We start from the raw sequence: 27,078 nt of genomic DNA, 5'->3' as shown, positions 1-27,078 counted from the left end.
AAAAAACCAGAACTATTTAGAGGAAATTAGGTTGTGTAAAGAAATTGTATTGTTTAGTATTGGTAAAGCTGTAGGGGTGACAAAGAATTGAATTTCATCAATGAAACTTTTGCTTATAGTAGATGGATTGCTTTGTCATTTTGTAATCTTAATCTTATGTGTATTAGTATATCATGCTGTTTATGTATATTTTGCATGTGTTACATGTATGTGTAATAAGAATGCTTAAATAATATCTCAAGGTTAAAATAAATGGGCTGTAATGCTTGACAGTTTCGACTCATTCATCTTTGGTTTAGCATTAGGATCACACTCTTTTTCATTCCTCATCTGATCCTCCAATCCTTGGCATTCCTTGTAGTCACAAGAAAATGTTTGGTCTACACATCTGTACAACACTAGTTGCCCTTCCGTATTCGCAAAAAACGCTCTTTTTTTCAAAAGTTCTTTAGAAACTTACTCTTTCTTGAACTTTGATCTTCTAGTACTACTGTGCATAGCTCTATTTCTATCTCTCTTCCATTAGAGTGTGTGTGCGAGAGAGAGACACGTGAACTGACTTTTGTATTACACCAAAGAATGGCTTTCAGGTTTGCAATTATTATTACTTAGATTTCTAGAAAACTTGGAACATTAACGGTGTATGTTATCAGCGCGCTAAGGACACTTTTTAAGTTATCTAATCTAAATATGGCAGACAGGCATCAAAATTAACTCTTTGATTATTTATTACTAGAAATACATGTATTGAGAACATAGAGAAGACCAAGATTCATAAATAATACATCTTTCGACCACACAAGAGAAAAACTTAAGCATTGATGACTGTCACTTAGGTCCTTTCGAATGCATGAAAGGTCCTTTTAAGGTCCTTTTTTGGCACCATCCCTGATCCCTGGGAACCCTGTTGTAGCAGCATTGTGGGGGTGGAGAAAGCATGATTGAAATGCAGATTCATGTGCACTTGAATCGGGTCATGCACGAGTGGCTCAATCTTTTTACTATTTATGGGCTACATTGCTGCTATTGCCTTTGTGCCTTTTTTCCAACTTGTCTAAGCTGGAATCCTGAACAGGAAAAGGAATGCCTAGATTAAGATGTTTCAGCTAGGCCCATCAATGCTTGTACAGATCTCTGTGATGTGAACAATCTGGGCATTTCCCAGTTTTGACATTCTTGTCTCGCTTCTATAGCATGTTTATGCAAGACCATTAGCTCTTATTCACAGGCAGAAACAGTTGCCGTAAACATGGCATGTATAATGGGACAAAACCCTTCAAAAAGTAGAGGTTCTTGTGCTTTATTTAAAAAAAACTAAACATACAATCCAACATGAATAATTCCAAGCTCTTGGACAGGTGATAGTTTGATTACTGTTTCAAGGAACATAGCTCAACCAGCACTGATTAAAAGTAAGATTTAGTGTCATGCATAGGAGAAACTATATAGCACAACTGCTTATATACTGATGTAATCAACTTATCATTACAATTAGAGCCATTGCCCAACTTGCACTCTATTGGGTTTTGCTTTAAAACAATTTACATAACACTTGTGAAAGCCACATTGCTGGTTATAGTATTTATTTATGCCTTGTAACCAGGGGTAAAGTGGATGGTGGCTGAGGCATACCATACCTCTCCCTAGGGCTGTCGTCAAGGAAAAACATCTCTTAAAGCTGAATATGGACCCCATGGACACCTCTGCCACTGCTTTATTAACTACAGCTCCATGGGTGAAAACATGGGGTCTGGGAATCATTTGATTTTTGCCTCCAGGCAATTATTTACCATCACTTCACAACTATAACAAAACACCATCAACAACAAGCTCCAGACTTTTACCAACTGATGCCTACGCCATTTTCTGGGAATGTGGCCTGAAAAGATCTCCAACAAAAGCCTGTGGAAAAGAACCAACCAAAATGCCACTAGCCAAGACAACAAAAAGTGCAAAAGGGCTGGATAGGACACACCCTACGTAAACCAGCTGACACCATTGCCAAGCAGGCACTCGACTGGAACCCTCAGGGAAGAGGAGAGTTGGGAGACCAAAGCAGACTTGGAAAAAAACAGCAGACAGTGAGGCAAAGGACATCGGAACCACATGGGCCCAACTGAAGGGGGCTGACCAAAACTGGGTCCACTGGGGAGGTAGTGTTGCGGCCTTATGCTCCTTGAGGAGAAACAAGGACTAAGCTGAACTCATAACTATGGCCTCGGGCGACCCAACTGTCGACTAGGTACCAGATTCCTTAGAGACTGAAGAATGTAAGGCATTGAGAGAGAGATGAATGGTGTCCTCACAAAACACTTGTTCCTAAAATAAGTCCAAAGCCTCTTTTTGCTTTAGTTTTCAATTTACTCTGCATCTTGAATGAGTTAAGTCATCGGCAATTAGGTAAATCTGAGCACAATTGTTGAACATGGATAACATTTTTTGTTAAAAGGCAAACTGAATTTCACAGCACTTGAGATTGATCAGTGTTCAAGATGTAAAATACAATTTTAATTTATGGAGTTAGCGTTTAAAAAAAAAAAAATCATTTGCCAATGGTAACCTCAACGACGGCAGGAAAAAAAAAAAAGAATTGTACAACAGATGTAATGATTTCACAGGTGATGAAGCATTGACTGTCTACACAAACATGACCAAACATTTAACATGCTTACCACTTTACAGGCTTTCTTGCTCAGTAAACCAGGTAACAGTACACAACTATAAACATGGTTTTTCAACTTTACATATTAGCAACCATAAAGACTACCAAGCACAAGTAATGTTGAACACCTGCATGAAGCTTTTTAGCTTATCAAAATAACTGATGTAGCAGACTGCAAAAAAATTTTCCAGTTGTTCATTTTGCAATATACTTCTTGTGTTCCTAAAGACTTAACAAAAATTCAAGCAATTTAGTAGTAAATATAAAAAAAATAATTCCCCCTCCTCAAATACCAGTTAAGTTTGGATAAGTGATGAAACCTTACTAATTTTAACAACTGGATGCATGCGATAATTGAATTCATGTATATATGGACGGACAGATAAAGAACCTGTTCAAGGGCAGAAGTTGGTAATTTTTAAATAGCTAAAGCTGTTGATGAGCACAATGTATGCAGATAACACAAAAGTAAGGCACTGATGAAACAGTAGTTCCCTGAAGCAAAGTTCAAGATGATTCCATAAAGGAATTATCAGAAAATATATTTTAACCATTTTCTTAATGTACTAAGTAGGTAGATTTACCTAAGTTGGAAATTTTTAGCATCCTTTATTTTTTTTTTTAAGGTTAATTCATTCACTATGGAAAAGTTTATGTAACTGGTCTGTAACTATGAAGACATTTGAATATGCAAGTGAAGATTTAAACTGACATTGGCTGCTTGAAATAAAAACTGTGCATTTAATTGGTTATATAGGTCTCTCCTTATATAATTCCATTTTAAATGAGTTGTTATTTAGAAAACATACAGCAAAAAAATAAACATAAAGTGCATTTTTTATATTTGATGCAGATGACACAAATATGATACAAATTGATAACAAAGACTAAAAACAAAATGAAAAAAGTGAAATAAGCCCGGTGAACCACGCATTAAGTTAACTGAATGTCACTCAGTGACAATAATTGATCAGATATCAAAACTGTTTCTCCTTACTCTCAAATATCCAGCAAATGTAAATTTATGAAAATAACCTCAAGGTAATCTAAACAGTTTCTGAAAGACCATAACAATGGACAGTAAACATTTCCCCTTTCTTGCTCAACACCAGCTTGTACTTTTTACAGAAATCGCTATCCTGGGCAGATGCCGGTTTGGGGTAACAAAGGGAGGGGAGAATTGGTATTCCCAATGCTGTATCATGGCTAAGCAGCTGGTGCTGTAAGAATGCCACATGCAGAGAAAGAACAGTGTGTCCTGGATGAGATCTGACTCATGGATATCCAATCTTCACTGTATTGATGACAGGTGCTAACCCTTGCACCAGCAGACCGCCTATAGGGGTGTAGACGGAGGAAACAAGATTTTATATCCTCAAAGCATCCCATTCCAACAATGTGTAAAATCACAAACTGATTCATCTTTGGTTCACTAACAAAAACTAGGTGAATATGCCTACAACATTCTGCCTGAATTCACAATATGAAAATAAAATCCAAAAACTATTATAAATAATTCCGGCTATAATCCCCATTAGGCTTGGAACATGCTATTTGAATGTGGGTGAATACAAAATGGTTACATTAAAAAGGTAAGGAAATGCAGAATATATATATTCTACAAAATCCACACGAATGTTTGCTTTGTTTGGCAAAATGGGTGGCCATTAGGAGAGAAAAGACACTGCTGGCCAAAATGTTCACACTTCTGATCTATATTTTCATGATTGCTTTTTGAAGGCAGAAAACATGCAAGGACTTAAGCTGCACCCGCTTTTCAAGTATAAAAAAATAACAATTTGACCAAAAATAACCTTGAAATACAATTTGCACATCTTTATGCTGAGAACTTAAATGGTCCCTGCACAGAGCTGCACGTAATTTTGAAGAGAGGGTGATAATCAGAAAATAGTAAAAAGTTTGTTTCAGCCACAGACTTTGCAGAGGATGATAAGTCTTGTGTTATTCAAGGCAGGAACCAAAACACTTTTTCACAAGGTCTCTGCAGAAGGAAAAAAAAAAGTTGATGAGCTTTAAGTTGTTACAATGACATGCAAGATTCAATTTCATCCGCACTTCCTGTTCAGACCTTCCTAGATTACCTGCTTCATTTTAGAATGTCAGTAAATGATGACATTATTTAGCCTCTGCAACAATTGATGGCCGGAAGCTCTTGTCTTAACATGTAGGGTTGATCTTCAATAATAAAATATTCATAGACAACAACACTATCATGTCCTGTCACCTACTAGTAGCCCGTTGTTAATACCCTGGCTAATAATTCTGGGATGAAAACCAACTACTGTTCTGACTCACTTCTTTTGGAGAGTATTGCACAATAGTGAGTTAATGCTTAGATTTTGAAAAGTATTCAAGGCTACAAAGTCCCACAGAAATTTTTTTGAAAAGGCAAGAAATTATGAGGGCTCACCGTGCATATGGTATGTAAGACAGCGAGTACCACGTAAGTGCTAGGAACTGTATGATGCAGCACAAAATGGCCAAGGCAGCATTATGTATCTGTTAGCATAAACAATGCAGTTCAAAGAACCTTTGAAGCTAAATGAAAGTCGAAGCACTGTACCACTGTGAGCCAGAATGGGGCTCAGGGCTGATGATTTCCCCTTGCACTGAGTTGTAATAGCAATTTTTGGCAGTATTTGCTTATAAGTCAATTTTCAGTGTCTACATTTAACATGATAAGATAATATCAACTGACAACATTTTTAGATCAAATATTACAAAAATGCAAACAATTATATGCAATGTGCATGTAGTGATCAAGGGCCTAATTGTGTCAGCCTAGGAAGCCACTAAGAAATGCTTACTTCATCTGCTAGTGTATTGCATTGATATTCTTTTCTCAGAATATTTAGTAGGGGCATAAGCTGGGCCCACCTACACCAGCCCTCTTCTCCCTCCCCTCATCAGATTTGCCTAGGCAGAATAGATTACCAAGAAGGTTGGAAACTGTGTTTTTCTGGACAATGAAATGCTTAAATAGACTGGTATATATATCTTTATGAAACATAAACTTACCGCTAAAGCACAGACCAAAGTGAGGACAAACATTACCTAAAAAAGAAAATAACAATAAATTACAAAAAAGTTACACCTATGTGCACACATAATGATTAACAGTAGCATGAAACTTCACTCATGATTTTTGTCGCGTGTCGCAAGCTGGCTCAGCCTGAGCCTGAGTTTTGAGGGGAGGAGGGGGTTGATACGTCACTGTTATCTGACGCAATTTGGTTTTGTTTCTGATGGTTGAGAGAGAAGGGGAAGAGAAGAGAGCGGACACCAGGGGGAAGAGTGGAGGAAGGAATGTTTTGAAAACATTTAAGTGACAGTATCCATATGTGAGTCCGTTGCAAGAACGGAATGATGTGTATCAGGGAGGTATCTGGTTGAAAACATTATCCGTGTGAGGGTCCATTGTGGGGACGGAGTAGTGTGTTGTAGATATAAGCATCCCCTTCTGTCCTCGACCCATTGTTTTTTCTTGTGTTTCCTTACTTGTTCCTTATATTTCATTAGTTTTTGGTTTATTAAACGTATATTTGTAGCATTCTCACGTGTGTGTCGTTTGTCCTGCATTGGAGAGCTGTTGGATTCGCTGCTGCACGCGACAATTTTAAGTCTGTACTTTATATTGGTGACTATATATATTAAAGTCAAAATTATCATAATATTAACTGGCTTTTTTAAGATTTGCAAAAACAGAAACACTTTGAAAATGTGATGCTATATACTTTAAACATGTCTAACAAATATTTGTAATCAATATCTATTTCAAGAAGAACAAAAAATGCTCACAAGAACTAAAATAGTTGCTATTATTCTGGTCTTGGCAAACATCTTTTTGAGCTGGTTGCAAGGACCCATGAGAAAACATGTGCTGGAGACCAAAGCATCATGGAATATATTAGTGAAATAAAAAGCAGCTGAAACAGCAACAGTTTGACTAAATCCTGTTGTGGAAGTTCTGATCATGGTAAATTTTTGATAAAACAACTTCAATACACAACATAAATTGTTTGGTATAAATACCACTTCATTTCTAATGGTAATACAGAAACGCTTGCATGTGATGATAAGGAAGTGACGGATCTTCCTGAGAGGATTACTGATGTCTACATAACATGCTCCTTCCTTGTAGGCAAAGACCCCAAATATTTCTAAATAGCCAATAAAAGTAACAAACACATTTAATTCAAACAATTTTAGTTTTCTTTATCTTATTGATGGAAATAGTGTTCAAATTTCTCACATAAGTTTCCCCCCAACCTCAACACAAAAACAAAAAAACTTTTTCCCCCTAGTGGTTCTCACTCTTACAGATATTCAAAATGATTATGAAAGTGGATGCATCATAAACACTGTGGTGATGAGCTTTCTAAATCTCTAAGTTACCAGAATGTGGTATTTTTTTCTCTGTCAAGTGAAAAGGAAATACACTAAAGTGAATGTAGTACTGACTAGGGGGTTGGGGAAAAAGTGAACGAAAGAAGAGAGACACGCAGAAGGGGAAGCTTTAAGGAAAGTGAGAAAGAGTAAGGGAAAGGAGAATGGAAAAAGTGAGTGAAAGGTGAGCAAAATCTTTTGGAATGAACAATTTCTTCTCTCTATATAGTGTCAGGTGATTTTGACCTTTCAAATGCCATAACTATGGTATAAGTTCTGTGTTAATTCTTCTATCCACAAAAAAATTCCAATCCATTTTTTAGTTAAAACTTTCAAATACACGATACATGTTAAAGTAGAAAACCCCTGATTTTTACTGGGGATAAGCTACAAAAGCTTTACTATTCTTTCTTAATTATTTTGAAGTATACCTTTGTATTACCTTGCCAGAGACAAAATGTTACCAATTGTGTATAAGACAGCAAATATGACCAGACCATTTTTCAGAAATATCAAGCAGGTACCCTGAAAGGAAAATCTAACATCAATTGATTGAATGAAGTACTGTCCATAGGGTCTGGGCATTGTATCGTTACTGTAAAAATAAGATGCTTTTCCTTGAGTTCCCCTTTTTGCCCCAGAAACGACTTACTCTCACTTTATAACTACTGCCCCAGGTCAGATTATGGTAAAAACAGAAGAGACATCAATTCCATAGTAAATAATCTTTGTCTAACAGCAGTAAATGAAATTGTCAAATGCAAATTTAACATCATAAAACAAGAGATCTGCATCCATGGTTCAATAATTTTACCACAATTTAACTTCTGTTTCAGGAATATTTCATTCTCCTCCTTCATGTTTATATTATTGCTTTTTAAATAATAGCATTAACACTATTTTTCTTAACAATGGCTTTATTAATGCTTATTAACAATGTAAATGTACTGTTCTGAGACACCTGCTTTATGTTCATTGTAGACAGATTAAATATATGACATACCAGAATGGAAAGAAAAGCACCAAGGATAAAACACAATAGGAAAAGTTTGATTCTTGTTCCCCAGCTGAGTGTGGTCACTTCATTCATCTACATGGGAAAAACAAAATAAAAATAAATAAATTTTAAGGGACTAACCACACTACATTTACTGTTCTCGATGTATCAAAACAACAAACTTCCCTATAGCTGCTATATTTATGAAAGCTATAAAGCTATATTTATATTTATTACTTAGTAATCTTTTCTCTTAAAAACACATACTTTAATGACACCCACAACTTTCATATTCTCAACTTAAATCAAACCTCAGAGAAGTAACAATACAGCAATACTATCTCTGGCAAACTATTTTTAAAAGACGGTGTATATGATATACCAGCACAATTCCATTTAATGTCAAAATTTTTATATATTTGTAAACCTTGTACCTACTCACCCAGAACTGACTTGTCTCACATCATCTTAATCTTCAAAGCAAATTGCACAAGAAGCTAATTAGGTGCTTTAACAGAGGTATTAAGTATGATCCCAATGAAAAAAAAATGATTAGGCCTGAGTTCAGTTTATTTCGAACAGGATGAACATTAAAAAAGTGGTGATGAATTCATCATTTTTGTGTTCTATGGTCCAACACTGATTCTCAATCCAGTTTTGCCTATCTGCCTTCTTCCATTTTCTGACAGCACAATTCACTTATAGACCTTCACCAATGTAATAACATGATCCCATTATTTTAGGTCTGTAATTACAGTAGCTGCTCAGTACTATACCAGTATAACACTCACCGAGTCAATGCTTAAACGCAAATATACTGCTGACCTAAATGTATATATATATAAAACTAGAAAAATTGCATATATTCTGTTATTGTTTATATCTTCAAGGGTAATGCATTATACCTTTAGTTTTATTTTTTTCTTTCTCCATTTCTTTCATGTCTTTAACGGCATAAATAATGATATACATATTATTTATCTTATATGTTGGACAGTGGGCGTTGTAGTTGATTTGTTTTGAATATCGACTAAACCTGTAGATATAAGCTAAGAGCTAGTAAATTATAATAAAGTTGCGACTTTCAACAATATTTTAGCCGCATAACTGGTCTGACAACGAGTCTTCACAACTGACATTGTAAGAAATGTGGTGAGAGAATGACAATTGTGCCATTACTCATAGTCTTATCGTCTGCTCTCAGCAAAATCTAATGTTAAAAACGTACCTGCGCAACGATTCCCTTGTCTTCATCTTCTTCCTCATTTCCACTCAGAACTTTTTTCAGCTTGTCCATTGTATATTTTTACAAATATGTTTACAATGGTTGAAGGAAAGTGAATATGCAAACTCTCTTTAAGTTGCTCTCTCAAGTTCCTCAATCCACGGACTATAAACTTCCGGTCGGAGTGCAAGAGTTACCTCCTCACAGTTCACGCAGGTCGGTTGTCTGTCAACAATGTCTCTCGACTTGTTCACTATTTTTCCCACACCAAGACGTCCCGCTTTAGATAGTGTGTCCCGCCTGCTCGTAGCATGTCCCGCTTTCATCTAAAAAGTCGATAAATTGTCCCGCTTGTATTTAAAAATCTGATTAGCGTACATTGATTCGCATCCGTGCATTTGGTTTGGCTTTTGGCTATCGCTGTTTGATTATTAATGTCAATATTTTCTCCCAGGGTCAGAGAAATGCCACCACTCCCAGCTTTTCGCATTTTTTTCGGTAACGGCACCATTATTAGCACGTGTCTCGCTTTCGCTCTCGAAACGTTAAAAAATCATTTAAATTATTGAGTTACTTATTTCATTTGCGGAGTAAGGAGAATGTTTTTGCAAGGTGTCATAGGATCAGTTTGGTTTTAATCCATTCAAAGTCCTCATCGCTTTCTGAATTTAGTTGAGTGTTGCGATACACACACGCGTACGTCATTGATGACAGCTCACCATTGCCAGGTATCTTGAAATGCCAAAGGAAACGTTTGGCTTTAAAATTGGCGTCTTGGACTATTTTTTTTCTTCCAGAGAAATACTGTCAAAAGCTCAGTTTTGTGTGACTGAATAATTCTTTTAATTCCCGGTTTATGTATTTGAAAGTTAAATTTGTGTACATACATACAAAAACCTTAGATAATTACAAGGTATAATTTATCTTAATATATCGGTAATAGTTTTCTTTTAAATAATTTTAGCAGTTGAGACGAAGATTAAGCATGCTTAGAAAAACTTCTCTGTCCTAGCTTAATTTAGTACTGATCAGCTCAAAAATAAAACTACTTAAGGCTGAGAGCCTTGCCAAGTGCTGCGCCCAGCCCTACCCTCCTTCTCCCACCAAGTCCCATGAGGTAAGAAAACTGATCACAGGAAATATAACTTAAAAAACAAAACAAAACAAAACATGAATACAGTAGTGAGTTTATCTACTAATACATAATTTTCTAAGATTTTATTCAAGACAATCATTTGTAAAAGAATGTTGCTGTCACTTGTACTATTCAAGACACAGTTTTTTTCTGAATACAATGAAAACATCAAGGAAGGGAATCCATGGAAAAAGTGAGAGAGAGAGAGAGAAAAAAGCACAAAGTGAGAGATGACACCAGCTGTCTTAATAGCAGTAGTTTAAAGAGATGAAGAGTGAAGTTTCTGTTTTTGATATAGTGACTTGTAGATTATAATATATAACAAAAGATGGAAAGTAATACATTAGTTTTTATTTTCATATGCATTTAACATGGTTCAATCTCTTTTAGACATTTACATATATTTGCTTAAAATGATTTTGCCTATGAAAGACTACAACAACTGTATAAAAGGTAGCAATAACTGCATCACCAATTTTAATTCTAGTTCCTGGTGTTTGGAAGATATTTGTTCTGCTTACTGTCTTTAGTCATTTCCATTATCTCTCATAATGCAGATTGACAATACTTATTTCCTGCAAGCCAATTATTTTGTTAAGAACTGAATGAAAATAGGAAGCTTTTTCCAAATATTCCCACCCATAATCTTTCCAAATACCTACAAAAAGTTTTACAGAGAACAGGCACCCTTAAGTCTTAATCATATACATTAAGCAGTTAGGTGCAATCAATGGATAAATTGAGAATGCATCAGAAATAAGCTGGTAAAGTAAACCAAAGATGACAAAACAAAAAAAAAAAGGCACTGTTCACATTATTTTCTTAAGTCAAAGGAATTTGAAAGACTACACCATCCCAACACACTGTCATTTTTAAAATAAAAAAAAAGCATTTATGAACTTTATGCAGAACTGCATTGAACGCAAAAGAAACACTTTACTCTGTGCAAAATAAAATGCAAATTTGCTTCCTCTACCTTTGATGGTGGTATAAAGTGCTATATAAATTTACTTTTATTATTAATATTATTACACAAGCATAATCTATGCAACATGTATATACATGTATACTTTACACGCTGACTATTGGTCATGAGGCTGAGCTGCTTTTCATACCAAATACAAGATAAGGCAATTTCAAGGTAATTGCAATCAAATTTAAAAGATGAACAAATCCATTATTTGATCTATATTAAAAAAACAAAAAACAAAACAACACTGGTTTCATTAATACTGCCACTTGTTCATGAAGAACAAGCAAGCTGAGCTTTTGGGTAAAAGAGTGGCCAACTTGTTCATTTGATAATGCTGCATTCTTTTTTTGCATAGTTCCTCTGAGAGGATGTAAAAGATCATAAACATGAACCCAGAGAAAACATGCCAAATGTTAATAAAATTTTTTGTTCACTCTTGTACTTTGTTCGCTATAAGGAAGAAAAAAACCATTTATCTTCATAAAAACAAAGGACCATAAAAACAACACAAATTATTTAATGCATTTTAAGCCCTAGTGAGCATCATATTAGCTCGTTGATCAATATCTTCAATTTTAGGAGATAATAAAAGAATAAAATAAAGCCCTATAAATGAGCCATGACATACAACTATGGAACATACAATCTGCAGGAGAAGGGAAGAAGAACAAGTGAGAACATATTAGCAAAGAATAAAAAAGTTTGTGCTGTTTAGTGAAAATGTTAAGTTTATTAAATGCATTAAACCAACTGATTCAATCTGAAGATGTCTTGGTTTGAAAACTTTGATCCAACATCCTGCTGCTTGTATATTTGATCCAAAGACTAAATATTCCTGACAGTTTTCTGATATTCAGGTCTACCTTGAATACATATGAAACAGTGTAATTAATAGACAGCAAATAACAATCTTCAAGCCAAGTAGATTGCACTACATGTATTAAACTTTATGCTACAAATGAACATTTTATAAACATCTGGGGAAAAACAAATTTAATTACAATAAAAGACAAAGAATGCTAGACATAAAATCATTACGTAATTCTTAACAAGATCAAAAACAATTATGAAAAGTGCATAATATATATATATCTACAAAATGTACATGGAACTATGAATTGCAGATGAATGTTCAAATGCACACATAAGATTTAATCTACTCTACTATCTGTATGCCCATGCACAGATTTCTAAAATTTCTGAAAAAATATGCGAAAGCTATGTGGCTGTGAGAGCTCGAGATCAGTATTCTTGATTGTAAAACTTGTTACGTGAAGTTTGCTTACGAGTTAAGACCCAGTTTTGTCCAGTTTCTGTAGAAGGTTCTGAAAACAGAAAACACATCATGTTCTATATCAGGAAAGAGTGTTATCCTTTTGAGACATTAGATCACAAAACTAATTAGCAACAGCAAAGAGAGCACTCATAAACCCATGTCATCATAAACAGAGAAATTAAGTGAGAAAGAATGAGAGCCAACCAAATTCTAATCATTACAATTCCCCTTTATACCTCCTTCCATCTCAGTCCTTCCCAGTGCATGCCCACCTACAGGCAAACATGCATGCACAATGAAAAAAAAAAAAAATCACAGAAATGCTAAGCCACGTCCCCAGAAACTCCAAAGTGATAATGTGGTTTTATATATCTCACCATGATGACAGCTTTGGTCGCAGGAGAACAGCCATGTGCTACATGTGTCTTTAGTTGCTCTTTCAGTCTTAAAGGTTCTGTTAAAAATGGGAAACAAAGCACTCTTATGCGGTTTATAGTTCACAGGTAAATGTTTACTGGTACCAGTTTGATGCATGTTAAAAGGACCTTCACAGTGCCCTAATTGAAGTTTAAAACCCAAAGTGATCTGTTCACCCATAATGGAAGATCATGAAACACTCTTCTTGAAATGTAAAACTCAGTGGCTTGAGAGTTCAATTTTTTTGTGGTGTGAGTAAACTTGCTTAAATGCAAACAAGAAACAAAACCCAAAAACCCAAACTCTCAAGACTTTGTAATAACTACTTTTACTTGACAGCACCACACAGTGAGGCTTAGCCTAAAATGTCAAACTAAAAGCCAGATAGAAATAAAGAATTTAATGCAATATATTATTACCTGGAGTGTGAGAAATATTGGAAGGAGTGTGTTCATTGTCTTTATCTGTTGGAACTTTAGTAGTACTGTCTTTATCACTGGTCAGGTACGGGTGCACCAAAAGCTCTTCAGTAGTGAGGCGCGATTTTACATCACGGATAAGACACTTCTGCACAAGTATTCAATGTATCCTTTATTACAGAAAAATATAGTAAGCAGTACAGGTAGCAGAGGTAGAGACAGTTGCAAAAGAAGTAGATTCTGCAGAAGAACCCCAAATGAGCGTTTGCCGGAGATAATTCTGGATGTATGTCTCTTTGTAGTGGAGAGTGATTTCCTGATTGTATACTGTGGGTGGAAAGTGATTAAGCGTGGCTTGAGTTGCTTGTGTGGACTGGGAAATGCTGAGGCCACCACAACCTAAAGGAGGAGGAGGAAGCATGATAGTAGTTAGTGGGGTCTCAGAGGACAACCATGTCATCTCTGTCTAAACAGATGTAGAAGTGGATGGCATTTTGCTACTATTACTGAGTAGGAAGCAGACCACTCACTATACGCTGGCGAGCATCAGCATCAGAGCCATCAGATTCCACATGTATGTCTAGGATAGTGTCTGTTTCTTTCCACTTATGCTGTCTTTTAACGAGGCTGTGTGCAATCTGTCATAGTTTGCAGTTAGAACAATCAGCTGCAGCATGGCCAGTCCCACTGTAGCAAAAGCAGTGGGCTGGGGACTTGCAGAAGCTAGCTCCATGGCCATAACACTGAAAGTTGAAGCAGTGCAATGGAGAAGGAATGAAAAGGAGACACAGAAACCTGACCCAAATAAACTCAGGTATTTTGGAAAAACAAAGATAACAGAATTTTTCTGGGTATAGATTTCCCTTCTTGAGATAAACCCAGCTGTAACCTCCCTGGGATGCCACTTCTGATTTAACGTTTATCTCCAGAAAAATCGGGATAGTGAATGACAAACCCCTCACACACACACACACACACAAAACCACCACCATCTTCCCCAGAAGAGTTCAGCAATCTGTGCACTAAAGCTTTAATGGATCAGTCAATGAACATACTCAAAGGGTTTCGGAGGCCTTTTGGGTTCTGCACTGGAGAAGAAATTGTCCAGTACAAAAATATTTGAGGAAAACCCTGATGAGATGCTTTTAAAACCTTAGCTAAAAGGGGAGAGCTACTAAAGCGGCTGGGCTGACTGTGTCCTCTCCTCCTAGAAAATGGGGCCAGACCCCCTCAACAGACTTTTGCACACTTTCTCTCACCTCATTCTGTCCAAAGATAACTCCTTCTCCTGACTACATTTTCCAGCTGTTGTTTTGTGGCCACGTTTTAAAGATTTATGATTTCTTCCTCCTGAGTCCAACAAGGAAGATGCAACTGAGTTGTACAACCCTAGATATTTCCAGCACCCAAACTGTCTGGAGCATGTGGTGGTAAGCTATAGGGCAGACACTTTCACGGTAGACAATCATGTGAAAAGATTGGTGGGAGTACTGGTCTTGTGCTCATATAGCAAGTGTCGTGGGATATAATTTGTATAATGTGCAGCAAATGCTAGTAGGGAGCTTGCAACCAGGGAAGAAAATTATACATAGGTAAAGGTAGCTATGAATTTCCTATGGCCATATCATCTGATAAAGTAAACGAGGAAACAAACAACAGCAAATACATCTACCCCTGCACCTCCAGAAACATGCAAAATTTTTACTCTTGGTGGACTCATCATGAAGGAAACTCTTCGAAGCAGTAGCAAAGATGCCCAGAGGGAAAGTAATATAAAGCAATAACTGAGGTTCTGTAACTACAGATGACTGCATTTGAGTTTCCTATTTTGCTCCTGGACAAATATCCTCACGTCACAACTACGGCCCTTGGAAGGACAGAGAATGTGCTGTGGGGCCAGCGCAATGCAGACATGCTGTTTACTGACCTGTAATACATCCAGGAGGTGAGGATCAGGAACTGGAGGAAATTTGATGACATATTTGGGGTTGGTGATCGCTTGGAGCTTCCCAAGATTGTTCTTAATGTGCTGGAATGGAGTGCGACCATACACCATATTGTATAGGATGCACCCAAGGGACCACACATCACTGCGCTTTCCGATCTGACAAAAAACACAAAACAAAACAAACAACAGTTCTCCCACTTGCTGGGGGAAAAAAGTGAAATTTGGTGGACTTTACTACTGAATATAAAAACAAGAGAGGCAGAATACATAGACTGACAAAGAAGACACCATATTAACAAAACAATGAGGTGAATGTGAATGTATAAATCTCAGATTTATAAATATAGTAGTCTATTAGTTGATTACAAAGTTGAATATTCCAACAATGTTTTTGACTCTCAAGGTGAACTGTATATTAAAAGTGTCTAGAAACTAACCTTGTACTTTGGTCTAGCATTCTTGTCAACATTCTCCTTATCACTGAAAGAGTCATCTGCCCCATCATCACAGGCTGCCATGATGGCTTCTGGGCTCATGTAGCTGGGTGTTCCCACCCTTGTGTCTTTCAGCACACTTGTCTTGTCTTGCTGTAGAGCATTGGCTATGCCAAAGTCAATCAGCTTTAAGTTTCCAGCCACTAGCATGAAATTGGCTGGCTTCAGGTCTGAATGGATAATACCTAGGAAAAGATGTCAGATATCAAAAGGAGATTTTGTTGACTCAATCTGTCCAGATTAGATTAGGTGATAATTCTCCACCTCAGGACAGGGTACAACAGACTAAAGCACAAGCAATACTGGCAGCCACACCTGGGCAATCCCCAATGTATTCCTGTGGAGATGCAGAGCAAACTACAGAACACATTCTTCAGGAGCATAGGCTCCTCCAGGAAATATGACCTTTGCTGATTTCCCCTCAACATCAAACCGCACAGACTTATGGATTCTCTGCAGATGACTACCAGATTCATACTGAGAGTTTGCCTCCATGTTTAACCTAGGGGAACGACAACAACAGATATCATTATAAAACTGACCTTGACATTCTGATTTTTTGCACCAGCATTTCTAACTCGTTCATTACATTGATGAGACTAACCTTCTTGGTGTAGTGCATGGACTGCACGAAGCATCTCTTTCCAATAAAACTTGATTGTGGTTGGGTCCATTCCACAATGCTGCTTGGCTCGTGTGGCAAAAAAACCTGCCAAATCTGTCTCTCCAAACTCCAGGACAACATACAGTCGGTTCAGCTGCTCATTATACTCACTGAAAAAGCAGCAAATGTGCAATACACAGTAAAGTGGTTAAAAGTTTGCTAAACCAGCTACTAATTGCTGGCTGTTAGATCGGTGCAATGGAAGATGATATCATGCCCACTCAAGTTACTATTTGTCCAGAATTTTTCAGTTTTCCTGATCCTATAAGGTAAAATTATTTTGTTTAAATACATTTTGACCAAACGATGGCCTATCAATAGTTCACTGACATCTCTCATAGACACAGACACTTTTATAGCAATTTATAGATTAGATCATGTTTGCTGTACACCTACCTAATAGGGAGGACATAGAAACTCACATTCTGCTACAAAACACATAAAAAACCTTACAAGTTGTACATCTTGATCACGCTATCACAGTACTGCAGACGCTGAAGCAAACTGATCTCATTGCGGTAGCCATCAATGACTTCCTCTCCAGCACCTTCTAAATCCACCACTTTCAGCGCACGAACATTTTTTTGGGAGTCAAAAACCATAAAAACCTAGTTAAAAAAAAAAAAAAAAAAAAAAGAAAAGAAAAATCAAGCTATGCAACTGATTTCCACTCATTCACAAGCACACACATATGCATGGATTCACATGCATATATACATACATCCACGAATGAATGTATGAATGCTCTTGGAAATGTCTACAGATAGATTTAATAGATGTTGTCTAGGAAGGGTGACATAAGGTTAAACAGACAGCGTTTGTGCTGGAAGGTTGGGTCGCGTGTCCCCAGAGACAGTGCCATGTGCCATTTTGAGTACAACATCTGACCCCAAGAGGCAGCATCAGTCTGTATAATGTCTGTTCCCCTAGAGGTGGTGTATATAAAGAAGAAAGTGTGGTCGCCCGTCCCTAAGAAACAGCACCGGTGTATGTAAAGTCTGTCTCCTAGAGACAGTGTGTAAAAGAAAGAGAGTGTAGTCGCTCATCCCGGAGTGAAGGTCTATGGTTGAAGTCTTTAAGATATATATATATATATGTGTGCGTGTGTGGAAGATATATATATATTTGGACTCTGGAACATTAGTCCCCCAGTGAATATTTCTTAGAATATCGCTGGTAGAGTGGGACAACTAGTGAGTGAAATTAAGAGAATTGTCCGATTAGACATCAGTGTAAACATGACCTAGTGCTGGACTTTAAATTCTATTTTTCTTATGTTTGATAATTAACCTGAGAAAAGGGAACTTTCTTTCAGAATTGTGTTTACAATCAGAGTTCTTAGATAGTACTAAGGACTGATTGATGTATGTTTACTGGGAAATTGTTTTTAACATTTATTGCATATTTTTATTCGTTACTGTAGTATAAATTTAGTTAATATCATTAAATGTACACAGGCCTGCAAAAGAAGCAGAATGCACAAATGTCCATGCATCTACATGTATGCAAATATTTGCGACATATTTGATGACACCAAAGTGATCACATGGCGATCTGTGCCGATGTGATGTGACCTCTGCTGTTATCGGAGATGGGGTTTGCATCGCATGAGCTTGGCTGTGAGGTGAGAAAGATTGTTAATTGCTTTTTTGGGTTTCTTAGTGCCAAGGAGATAATTTGCTTTTTGAGTAAATTATTTTCCGTCTCCAGTTCTATGGCCCAAGGGGAGAGTATCCGCTTGACAGGTGACGTGCTCACCAAAATTGTCCAGCGCATAGAGAAATATGAGGAGACTGAGCAAGAAAGGGTGGAGAAGAAAGAACAGGAAGAAAGGCTTGAGGCAGAAAGAAGTGAAGGAGAAGAAAGAAGAGAGAAAGAACAAGCTGAGAGAGAAGAAAGATTGGAGAAAAAAAGGCTGAAAGAAAAAGGTTAGAAAAAGAGCGAACAGAGTCAGAAGAAAGAATGAAGGAGATAGAGAGGAAAGGGAGAAACAGAGATGTGTTGTGAAAAGAATGTGCAAATGTCAAGGTGTCTATGTGTAAATGAGTGCATGTGACAGATGTAGAATAACTTGCCTGAGCTGAACCTCCACGGCCAACTTTCTTCAGTATGCAGTAATGCTCGCCATTCACTACCACATTTTGAATGAAATCCTGCAAAAAGACCTATGGGTGTAACTTTGCAGCATCTAGTAACAAATGGGCAAAGTTATTTAAACATCAAACTTTAGAAATGCCAGTAAGTCTCATTATATTGGCAACGCATTGGCAAAATAAGTCTGACCAAAATTCCACTGTCCTAAATGATCACCCCCAAAATTAAAGGTTCCCTGTAATCTTCACATACAGATCTACCAAACTTTAAATATTTGAATTTACCTGGTCAAGAACAAGCTTTAAGAATAACCTTGAGATAAATATGTTAATCTGTGGATATATTTAAAAAATGTTTTAGCTGAGCTAATTTAATTACTGGTTTTGGTGTTTGGAAGACAGTAGCTGGAAAATCCTGTGACCTCTGGCTTTTACATGATGGTGTAGACATAACAGGATTGGCACTGCAAACAGCAATAGTAAATCTTTGTTTATTTTACAATGTCACTTTGTCCCTTTAATTAAACTGTTAAAAAAAGTAAGCTTTCTCCTATATGTGTTTGAAGCTTTGCAATCTCTGACCTACCCATGCCAGCTTGCAGCAGATGCCTGGACCTCTGAGCTGGCAGCAGCCTTTGAGTGAACCACAACAGATGATGCTCGTTGGTCTATTTCCTCAAGTCTTCTTCCAGTGTCCATTTGCTCTATCTGCTGCTTTACACCATTTTCTTGCATGCCAGAAACTTCTGGTTGGAGAACACATTTAAAATGATGAATGGATGAAGTATTTGAATGACCTGGAACAGCTTGGAGGCTGACTGTGCTCTTCATTACGTCCTCACATAGTTTGTTTCCCTTGCTTGCAGAACAGTTAGGAGTCTCCATTTCCGTTATAACAGATAACAATGGGTTTATCTCTCCTGTCACAGGGTGATCAGTCGCAGGGTACTTCTTTCTGGAAAAAAGGCTTAATGTAATGATTGATGGTAAACTGAAATAAATACAATTCTAAACAGTTTTAGGGGAAAAAACTTAGTTCTTTCCTCTTTACTTTAAAAGCATCACACACATTTTAGAATATGCATGTGCTGCATAGTTTTGCAAAACGGTGGCGTGCCTACAAGGGGGCGTAAAGGTGGTCATTTTTTAAAAGTTTCTTATACCGGTATTAGTGAAATTAGCTTACATTGTGTAACCGAGTGGTGAGGGGGCTCAACCTCCAAATCTCTTCTCCATATTCAAGTAGAATGTCTCGGCAGTGACTTCCAAAACTCAAAACGCAATCCCCCTCTCAGCAATTAAGCCTCCAATCTCCCTCCTCTTGCCTTTTGCCCTCTCTCCCCCAATCTCTCATTGGTGACTTCCCTCTCCCTCTCCAGTCACACCTCTCTCTCTCTTTTTTTTTTAAACATCTAAAAGGCACGCATTCAGGAAACGTCCATCATTCACACCCTTTCGCCCTCGCACGTGCTCAGTCCTTGTACTCTGACTATAGGTCCCTGACAGAAGGCCATGACCAGACAGTGTGGGTTGGGAGCTGAAGGCGCACCTTTAGCACTCACGCATGTACACACTCATATATGCACACACGGTCATCACATGCGTACACATGCACACGCGTACACATGCACATGCATGCACCTTCACACACATCCATCGCCGCATGCGTAATACACATGCACACACATATACACACGTTCTCAAACACAGTCACACTCCACATGGGGCGTCACAAGTAAAAGGTTGAGAACCGCTGATTTAATATATGACTTTAAAGCTCTACTAAAATTTTAAAAAAAGGTCAAGAAACCTGATAAAAGGAAAGTAAATAGGTATGTTTATGTTGCCATGACCACAGTCAATGGGACGGGTAGGACTTTATCTTAATTAGGGATGTCCATGTCATCCTTCATGTAACCATATCAACGGGAGCTGACCTCTTTCTGTGTATAGTGGTATTAGCAGCAGATGAGAACAGCCATTCACTCCTGGGAAATGTTATATTACGCAGAACTCAGCTCAATAATTTGACGAAACTTGTAATTTCAGACCTATAAGCCAAAACAACTGCTCACCTTGCAGTATCACTGAGCTGTTTTCTCTCAGTGGCATTTCCTTCACCTTTTGATGATAATACTGGCTGAGAAGTTACATTTGAATCCTCCTGGGATAGGATCAGGTCACTATTGGAACCAGAGTTGGTGGACATTGATCTGAAAAGCCCTAAAACACAAATATAAAATCCCTTTAGAGACAGACAGTAGCAGTTTCTGCATAATGTCATGAAAGATTAGATCATAATCAAAATCATTATTGTTCATGGCATTAGGTCTAATTCTATAGGGTTTCTGCAACAGGATGGAGAAAAATTCAACAGTCTTTAATCTTTTTTTTCAATAAGCAGCACAGACCTGCTGCACAGATAAGTGTGAGAAGTGTTAAAGACTTCTGATGGTAATCAAGTTGCAAATGCTTTTGCAAGCATTGTGAAGAATTAAATAAAGAAAGATGAGATCAACATGAAGCTAAACAAGTTCTTGTGGCAAGAAAATGCACACCTGATGCAGATGAAGAGAGGGGTGCCAATGGCCGAAAAGAGCCAGACAACTCTGTATCATCTTCTGTTTCACCACTTAGCTGACTCACTGCATGCTGCTGTAAAGGGTTACGCACACGCATTGGCATTCCCAGCTTTCCTTTCAGTTTGCTAAAAATGAACAACCAAAGATAAAGGCATAAAACACAGTTTTGAATAAATGTGAGACACATCTTTATTTCTAATTTTACCCTTGATTGATTAATTCTGTTCAGCAACAAAACCATTATTGTAATCAGCTTATAAATCTTATAACTTATAAATAAAGCTTTTTGCCACTTTAGCAACCCAGGTTACTAAGTTAAGAAAACAAAAATATCTACAAAGGCCAAAAAATAAAAAAATGTCTCCAATGATGTGTACCTGGATCGTAACTGGGAAGATGGAGGACGTGGTACCATACCAGCTCTGACTTCTGGAGTACTGTTGTAATGGTGAAGCCCTGGCTTGCTTGCACTGGGCGGCTCTCTTGTCATAGGAGGTTCTGTGATATCAATACCAATGAAGGGAACTAAGCCATGCCCATGGCTTCGACTGACAGTACTGTCCAGGTTAGGCAGAGTATAGCTACTCTTAGACCTGTGAGTGGAGGTAAAAAAAAAAAAATCCTTCTAAATAATGTAGCTTCACAAACACACGCCAGGTCACATACATGAAGTTATTGTCTCTTCTGCTGAAGTGATGAGAAAGCCATCTTGCGTCATATGACACTTGCTGCTAACAACCAAACAAGAGAAACAGCTTCCACTTTGTAGCTAAATGCACCTTTTTTAGGCTGAGAGTAGAACTCACACGAACTATAATGCAAGCATGAACTAGAATACACTGAGGATGTTCTCACCCAGGGTCATTGCATCCTTTAGTTTCTGTTGTGTCTTTGAAACCAGACTTTGCAAGTACCCATGGAACTGTGAATAGCAAATAAAAAAATGATAAGTTACTGCAAATACAAATTAATGAGCTAATTAGTCTAAACAGAGAAATCTGCAAAAGAGAATCAGCAGTATTTGGGGAAGTCGTTCGTGGTCACCATTATTATCACCATGTGTCTGCAGTGTGTTTGAGACTGGGGAACCATCGGGCTCAAATATGTACAGTTTTAGTTTCCTCCAGTTCTGAAAACTGCTACTATAGCACAATAAATGCAGACTTTAGGCGTCCGAATAATCCAAAATGTCGCTCATTCTTTCTCTCAGTTTGGGGTTGACTGTTGATAACGTTGTGCATGGTGTACTAGCGTGACATGACACGCTTTTATCAATGTGCTCGTTGATCACAGATGTGAATCGCGTACTTTTACCAAATGGGTTTTGGAGGTTTAAATTTACAGGTTAGTTTTATATTGCCTATATCTATTGATATGAAAAAAAATGCAAACCATTCAGATTGGTATTTAAGTACTAAGCACAGAAACAACATCCCACGATACCTTCAAGTTTTCGCTCCTGTTCAGAAAGAAGTCTCACTTGTCCGGATTCAGCAGCTCTGATGGCTTGAATCAGCAGATCCTTAGGCTGAGCTTTCCCTTTGGACAGGGCTTTTGTCAATATACTTAATGCTTTCTCTGTATCTCCTGCATAAAATGATGATGTTGAATATAAGAAAAAGATAATGAAAGGACAGAAAAATAATAGTCTTTTCGTATAGGGATGCTTATACTATAGCAAAAGTAAAATAAAATTTCTCTCCTTTTTTTTATTTTTTATTTTGCCATATCTAACCTTTTGAACATCTGTCAAAATTAACTCCTAAGACCTACACAAAAATACACTTAATAGATGAACTTGCAAATTTCACAGACTGGGAAAATGAAGCTATTATAAGCTCCCCAGAAAATCCAGCAGGTTTTATCATAAAAATGTCATTCTTAACATTAAAACATCTAGACATACTATGAATATGCATGTTTATGGAAACAGCAAACAAATGTTTGAATTGTCTCAGGGAAAAATGCCTTACCTTTCATCAATTTAATTTCAGCTGCTGTCACCACAATTACCGCATAATTCTGCACTTGTGAACGAGCCATGTCTAGGATTGCATCAACAGCATCTAATTCATTTCGGATCGCTGTAAGCAAGAGCAGATCTGAACAAATGTACATTAATAAAGTGTATTCTGCAGGTACAAGATCTATACAGGTTACATTAACACAATGTATTCTGTAGACGCAAGACCTGTACAAATGTATATTAATACTTTTTTAATATTTATACATTATTAATACATTGATTATTTCCAAGATCAAGGGTACCATGACTATTTTGATTACCACCTTTACCTGGCCTGTTCATCAAGATAGAGATGTCTATGCTATCCATCCCATCCCCCCCTTTTTTTGATCCCCTGCCTCCACCTGACCATAGCACTGGACCTCTCAGATCCACTGAGCTATAATTTGTCTTTTCTAAAAAGCTGTTAGATTACTTTAATAATAATAATAATGATCATTTATATAGCACCTTTATCAGAAGGTCACCAGACTTCACAAACGAGCAATTCATTGACTGAAAACATTCTTTCACATATCCATGTAGGTTATTGCAGCTTTAGGCAGCACTCACCTTTTGAACTGCACATACTCCATGATGATGCTTGCAAAAGCTTCGTTATCTCGGTGCTCTCTGTTTTTCAGTATGCCCTAAAACAGAAAGAATCATACTGGTGAGAAAAGTCTCTTTTCCAGGTACATCAACCAAGCCAGCATCATCTGCATATTAATCTAGCTGAACTATTGAGTTTGCTTCAAATAACCATAGATATACAATTAAACCTGTACTGAAAAAGAAAGTAAAAATTTGTGTGCACTGCCCAAGACAAACTCTCCTGGCACCTCCTACCATATAGCTGTGTTTTGCAATAAGAGAATTTTATAAATTAAAAAACAAATCTAATAAGTTTAATCACTGGTCTTATTATTTGTGCTCAGGTTACAATCATCCACCTTGAAACATGCCAACCTGTATGATACTGTATAAACCACACCACATGAATTTGGTTTACTGCCATTACTTACATAAAAGGCTCTGCTGTATGCCTCTGACAAAGGTTTGCTAAGGATGTTGTTTTCTGAGGGAATAGTTTTTAAGAATGTGATGTAGGCTTTCCATTCTTGAGGTGAGTTACCTTCTTTTTCAATTTGCTTCATGCGTGCTATGTGGTCTGAAACAAGAGCATAATCACTGGGAACTGACTGAATCACTATATCCTCAAAAAACAAAAAACAAAACAAAACAAAAAACCCACAAAAAACAGGCACATTAAAAATGTCATGCATATAACTAAGCACAGTTTCACTGCTTACATTTATTCCTTTTTAGACTGTGAGAATTATGCATGTCCACAGCATAAAAAAATCACAAGCTTTCACTGCAAACCAAATAGATTACATGGTTTGTTGTTTAACATATTTCACCCATAAAAATGTTGATCCATTAAATCTATGAAGATTTAGCATCCTAACTAAAATCTTCACCTTTATATCCATGAAAAAAAAAATTACAATCAACAAAAATAGCAATCTGTTGTGAATGACTTAAAAAGTGCTCAGACAGTCTAAATTTAATATGAAACGAATGTTATTTATCAACCTTGATCCAGCTTCCTACTTAAATTTTAAAAAGTGATATACAGAGGTTGTTACAAAGATACAAGTTATAAAAAAATAGCCTATGGTATAAAAAAATAAATAAAAAGGAAACATTTATTACACAATTTTCTAAAAGGAAAAACCCTAAAATTCACAAAAATCTTAAGCATCCCAAGTGATAGAAAGCAAGCTCTGCTTAAGTAGCGGTCCGGTGGCGCAACGGTTAGCGATGTTAGCGCCTGTCACCAATACAGTGAACTTTGGCTGCCCTGAGTTCATTTCTCGTCTCGGGCACGCTGATCTTTCTCTGCATGTGGCATCTGTTTACAGGGCTGGCTGCTTGCCGTAATATAGCCTTAGCTGCTGACACGGCGTAAAACACCAATTCCCCCCCCCCCCCTGCTTAAGTATTTCCATTTCCAGTATGACATAAAAAAAAAAAATGGAACCAGTTTTGACTTCAATGTTCATGTTCTATCTACAGAAGACAACATCAATATTAGCTGTCAGTCAACAGGATTGAAAACATCTTTTCAGAAAGGAGAAGAAATAGTTCTCATCAATATGTTATCCTCACACACATTTACATCTGCCATCTTACCTTCAACTTCAAATGTTGCTGTTCCAGTATTTTCTCTGGTTGAGGTACCATCATGGAAGATTAAGGACTTGGATTTGGCTTTGTTTCCACTCTGTTCAAATGAATTGGTTGGTTGTTCAGCTTTCTCCACAATAGAACCTGTGTACCTGCCCACAAAGTCTATGGCTGATTGTGCACTGTTGCTCGTCAGACTGTACTGTATTTTTGGCATTGAAGAAACAGCTGAGACTGAATACATGTTGCTCCCATTGGCAGCAGATCCATGTTCAATGTCTTTATTCTGGCTGCTGGTATAATTTGCCTTGTTTGGATGTATGTTGTGGAATTCTTGCTGTCCTTTGTAAGATGGTATGGTCAGCACATTAGCATCTGATAAATCATGTGAATGGCCAGTATCAGTGTCTGAGGGTCTTGTCTGTACGTGTGCCACAGGGTCTTGTGTGAGAGATGGAGTAATGTCCCCTTCTAATTCAAGCTCCTGTTGCATCTTGAACCTATGCAACTTTGCCTTAATGGCTTCGAGTGATAATGCCATGGAGGTTTGAAAAATCTGGATACACACTGCAGCAGAAATTATAAAATGAAAGCAATCGTTCACATATACTTATAAATAAAACTTTTAATAATTCATATACATAATTTATCACAATTATTGATAAGTATAATTGATGCATTAAAAAAGCAAAATAAGCTGTAAAACATTAACAACTATTTTTTACATGCATGACTTGTAAAAGAATGTTTTAGTACAAGTTACTATAAGCATGAATTTACTTCCACGGTGCAGATTTTAGCTATTTTATGGTCATGCATTTGTATGCACTTATATACAGTCTCAGCAAGATCAAATTTTATTTTTAGCTTCTTTAGAGGCAAAATTGACTCAGAAACCTTTAAAAAGTATGAAAAAAATGCAGAAAAAAACATTACAATTAGAGTAAAGATTAAAAATAAAAATAGGTCAAGACATTTGAGTTTTGATTCATTTCTCTAAGCTTTTCAATATTTTGGGGGGGATTACACTGACAATGATCAGTTTACAGAAAAATTTAACCTGACCAGCATGGCTGTGCTCTGCTATCATTGACTGCTGTGGGATGAAGGGTTCCCCCAATAACTGGTACCACAAATGAATGATGGGAGAACCATGGCTTATGTTTAAGATGCCTTAAAAATCAGATGGTGAAAGACCAGCCATGAGACTATCTTTATCAGATGTGATCTAGCTGTACCAGTGTCTATTGAGAAAGTGTTAATGCAGAATAGCAAGTCATATATGCAAAATTAATGGGGGAGAGATTGGTGGTTTACGAGGAGCGAGCCATCATGAATCCAGAAGCGATACCACAATACCGTCAGCCATTCTGCATGTGGAATAATATCTAATATTCAAGAGCCCTAACGTAAAATACATACACATAGTGACAAAGCTATCGCAGAATAATATGTTATCTTTCTCGTTCAAATTAATGCTACATATATTTCTTGTTAAAGAGGGAATTGGGCTATAATTGCCTAGGTCTCGTGCCCTGTTTAAAGGGATACTCAAGGCTGTGATAAGGCTTTGGCGACGGTCAAAACG

At 37.1% G+C, this 27,078-nt stretch overlaps 2 protein-coding genes across 4 annotated transcripts; both read right to left on the bottom strand.

Annotated features, from left to right (window-relative positions):
* Positions 1-2,340: 2,340 nt before the first annotated feature.
* On the bottom strand, positions 2,341-9,801 carry LOC112566873 (vesicle transport protein SFT2B-like). Its single transcript, XM_025243285.1, has 7 exons — positions 9,295-9,801; positions 8,073-8,159; positions 7,512-7,594; positions 6,482-6,563; positions 5,702-5,737; positions 5,094-5,182; positions 2,341-4,664 (listed from the first exon to the last, which is right to left on the bottom strand). Exons 1-7 carry the CDS (start codon positions 9,361-9,363, stop codon positions 4,625-4,627), a joined length of 486 nt encoding a protein of 161 aa, XP_025099070.1. The 5' UTR covers positions 9,364-9,801; the 3' UTR covers positions 2,341-4,624.
* Positions 9,802-12,106: 2,305 nt separating this feature from the next.
* LOC112566871 (serine/threonine-protein kinase mph1-like) lies at positions 12,107-24,464 on the bottom strand. Of its 3 annotated transcripts, none has more exons than XM_025243282.1 (19): positions 24,323-24,464; positions 23,871-23,947; positions 23,266-23,376; positions 22,736-22,879; positions 22,148-22,214; positions 21,670-21,885; positions 21,269-21,417; positions 20,786-20,933; positions 19,297-19,665; positions 19,090-19,174; positions 18,693-18,770; positions 17,071-17,225; positions 16,558-16,727; positions 15,897-16,138; positions 15,439-15,615; positions 13,512-13,659; positions 13,053-13,129; positions 12,686-12,724; positions 12,107-12,262 (listed from the first exon to the last, which is right to left on the bottom strand). In XM_025243282.1, the coding sequence occupies exons 2-18, from the start codon at positions 23,884-23,886 to the stop codon at positions 12,689-12,691; spliced, it is 2,388 nt and encodes a 795-aa protein (XP_025099067.1). In that variant the 5' UTR covers positions 23,887-23,947; positions 24,323-24,464; the 3' UTR covers positions 12,107-12,262; positions 12,686-12,688. The 3 variants fall into 3 exon arrangements, with proteins under 3 accessions (XP_025099067.1, XP_025099068.1, XP_025099066.1); XM_025243283.1 differs by having other exon boundaries at positions 12,107-12,258; XM_025243281.1 differs by having other exon boundaries at positions 12,107-12,724.
* Between the last annotated feature and the right edge of the window lie 2,614 nt (positions 24,465-27,078).

The sequence above is a fragment of the Pomacea canaliculata genome, linkage group LG6 (genome assembly GCF_003073045.1).
Source record: "Pomacea canaliculata isolate SZHN2017 linkage group LG6, ASM307304v1, whole genome shotgun sequence".
NCBI lineage: Eukaryota > Metazoa > Mollusca > Gastropoda > Architaenioglossa > Ampullariidae > Pomacea > Pomacea canaliculata.
The sequence above is the reverse complement of the archived record's forward strand: the minus strand, read 5'-3'. Positions and strand labels throughout refer to the sequence as shown.

What these genes read in the sequence shown, in the direction of transcription:
- LOC112566873 (XM_025243285.1), bottom strand. Translation starts at nt 9,363, where the DNA reads ATGGACAAGCTGAAAAAAGTTCTGAGTGGAAATGAGGAAGAAGATGAA. An exon ending in ACAAGGGAATCGTTGCGCAG is followed by an intron (nt 8,160 to 9,294) that starts GTACGTTTTTAA and finishes TTTCCCATGTAG; the next exon opens with ATGAATGAAGTGACCACACT. An exon ending in AACATTTTGTCTCTGGCAAG is followed by an intron (nt 6,564 to 7,511) that starts GTAATACAAAGG and finishes TTTGGTCTCCAG; the next exon opens with CACATGTTTTCTCATGGGTC.
- LOC112566871 (XM_025243281.1), bottom strand. An exon ending in CAGCTCAGTGATACTGCAAG is followed by an intron (nt 19,666 to 20,785) that starts GTGAGCAGTTGT and finishes CCTTTTTTCCAG; the next exon opens with AAAGAAGTACCCTGCGACTG. An exon ending in TCTGCTGCAAGCTGGCATGG is followed by an intron (nt 19,175 to 19,296) that starts GTAGGTCAGAGA and finishes TGCTGTTTGCAG; the next exon opens with TGCCAATCCTGTTATGTCTA.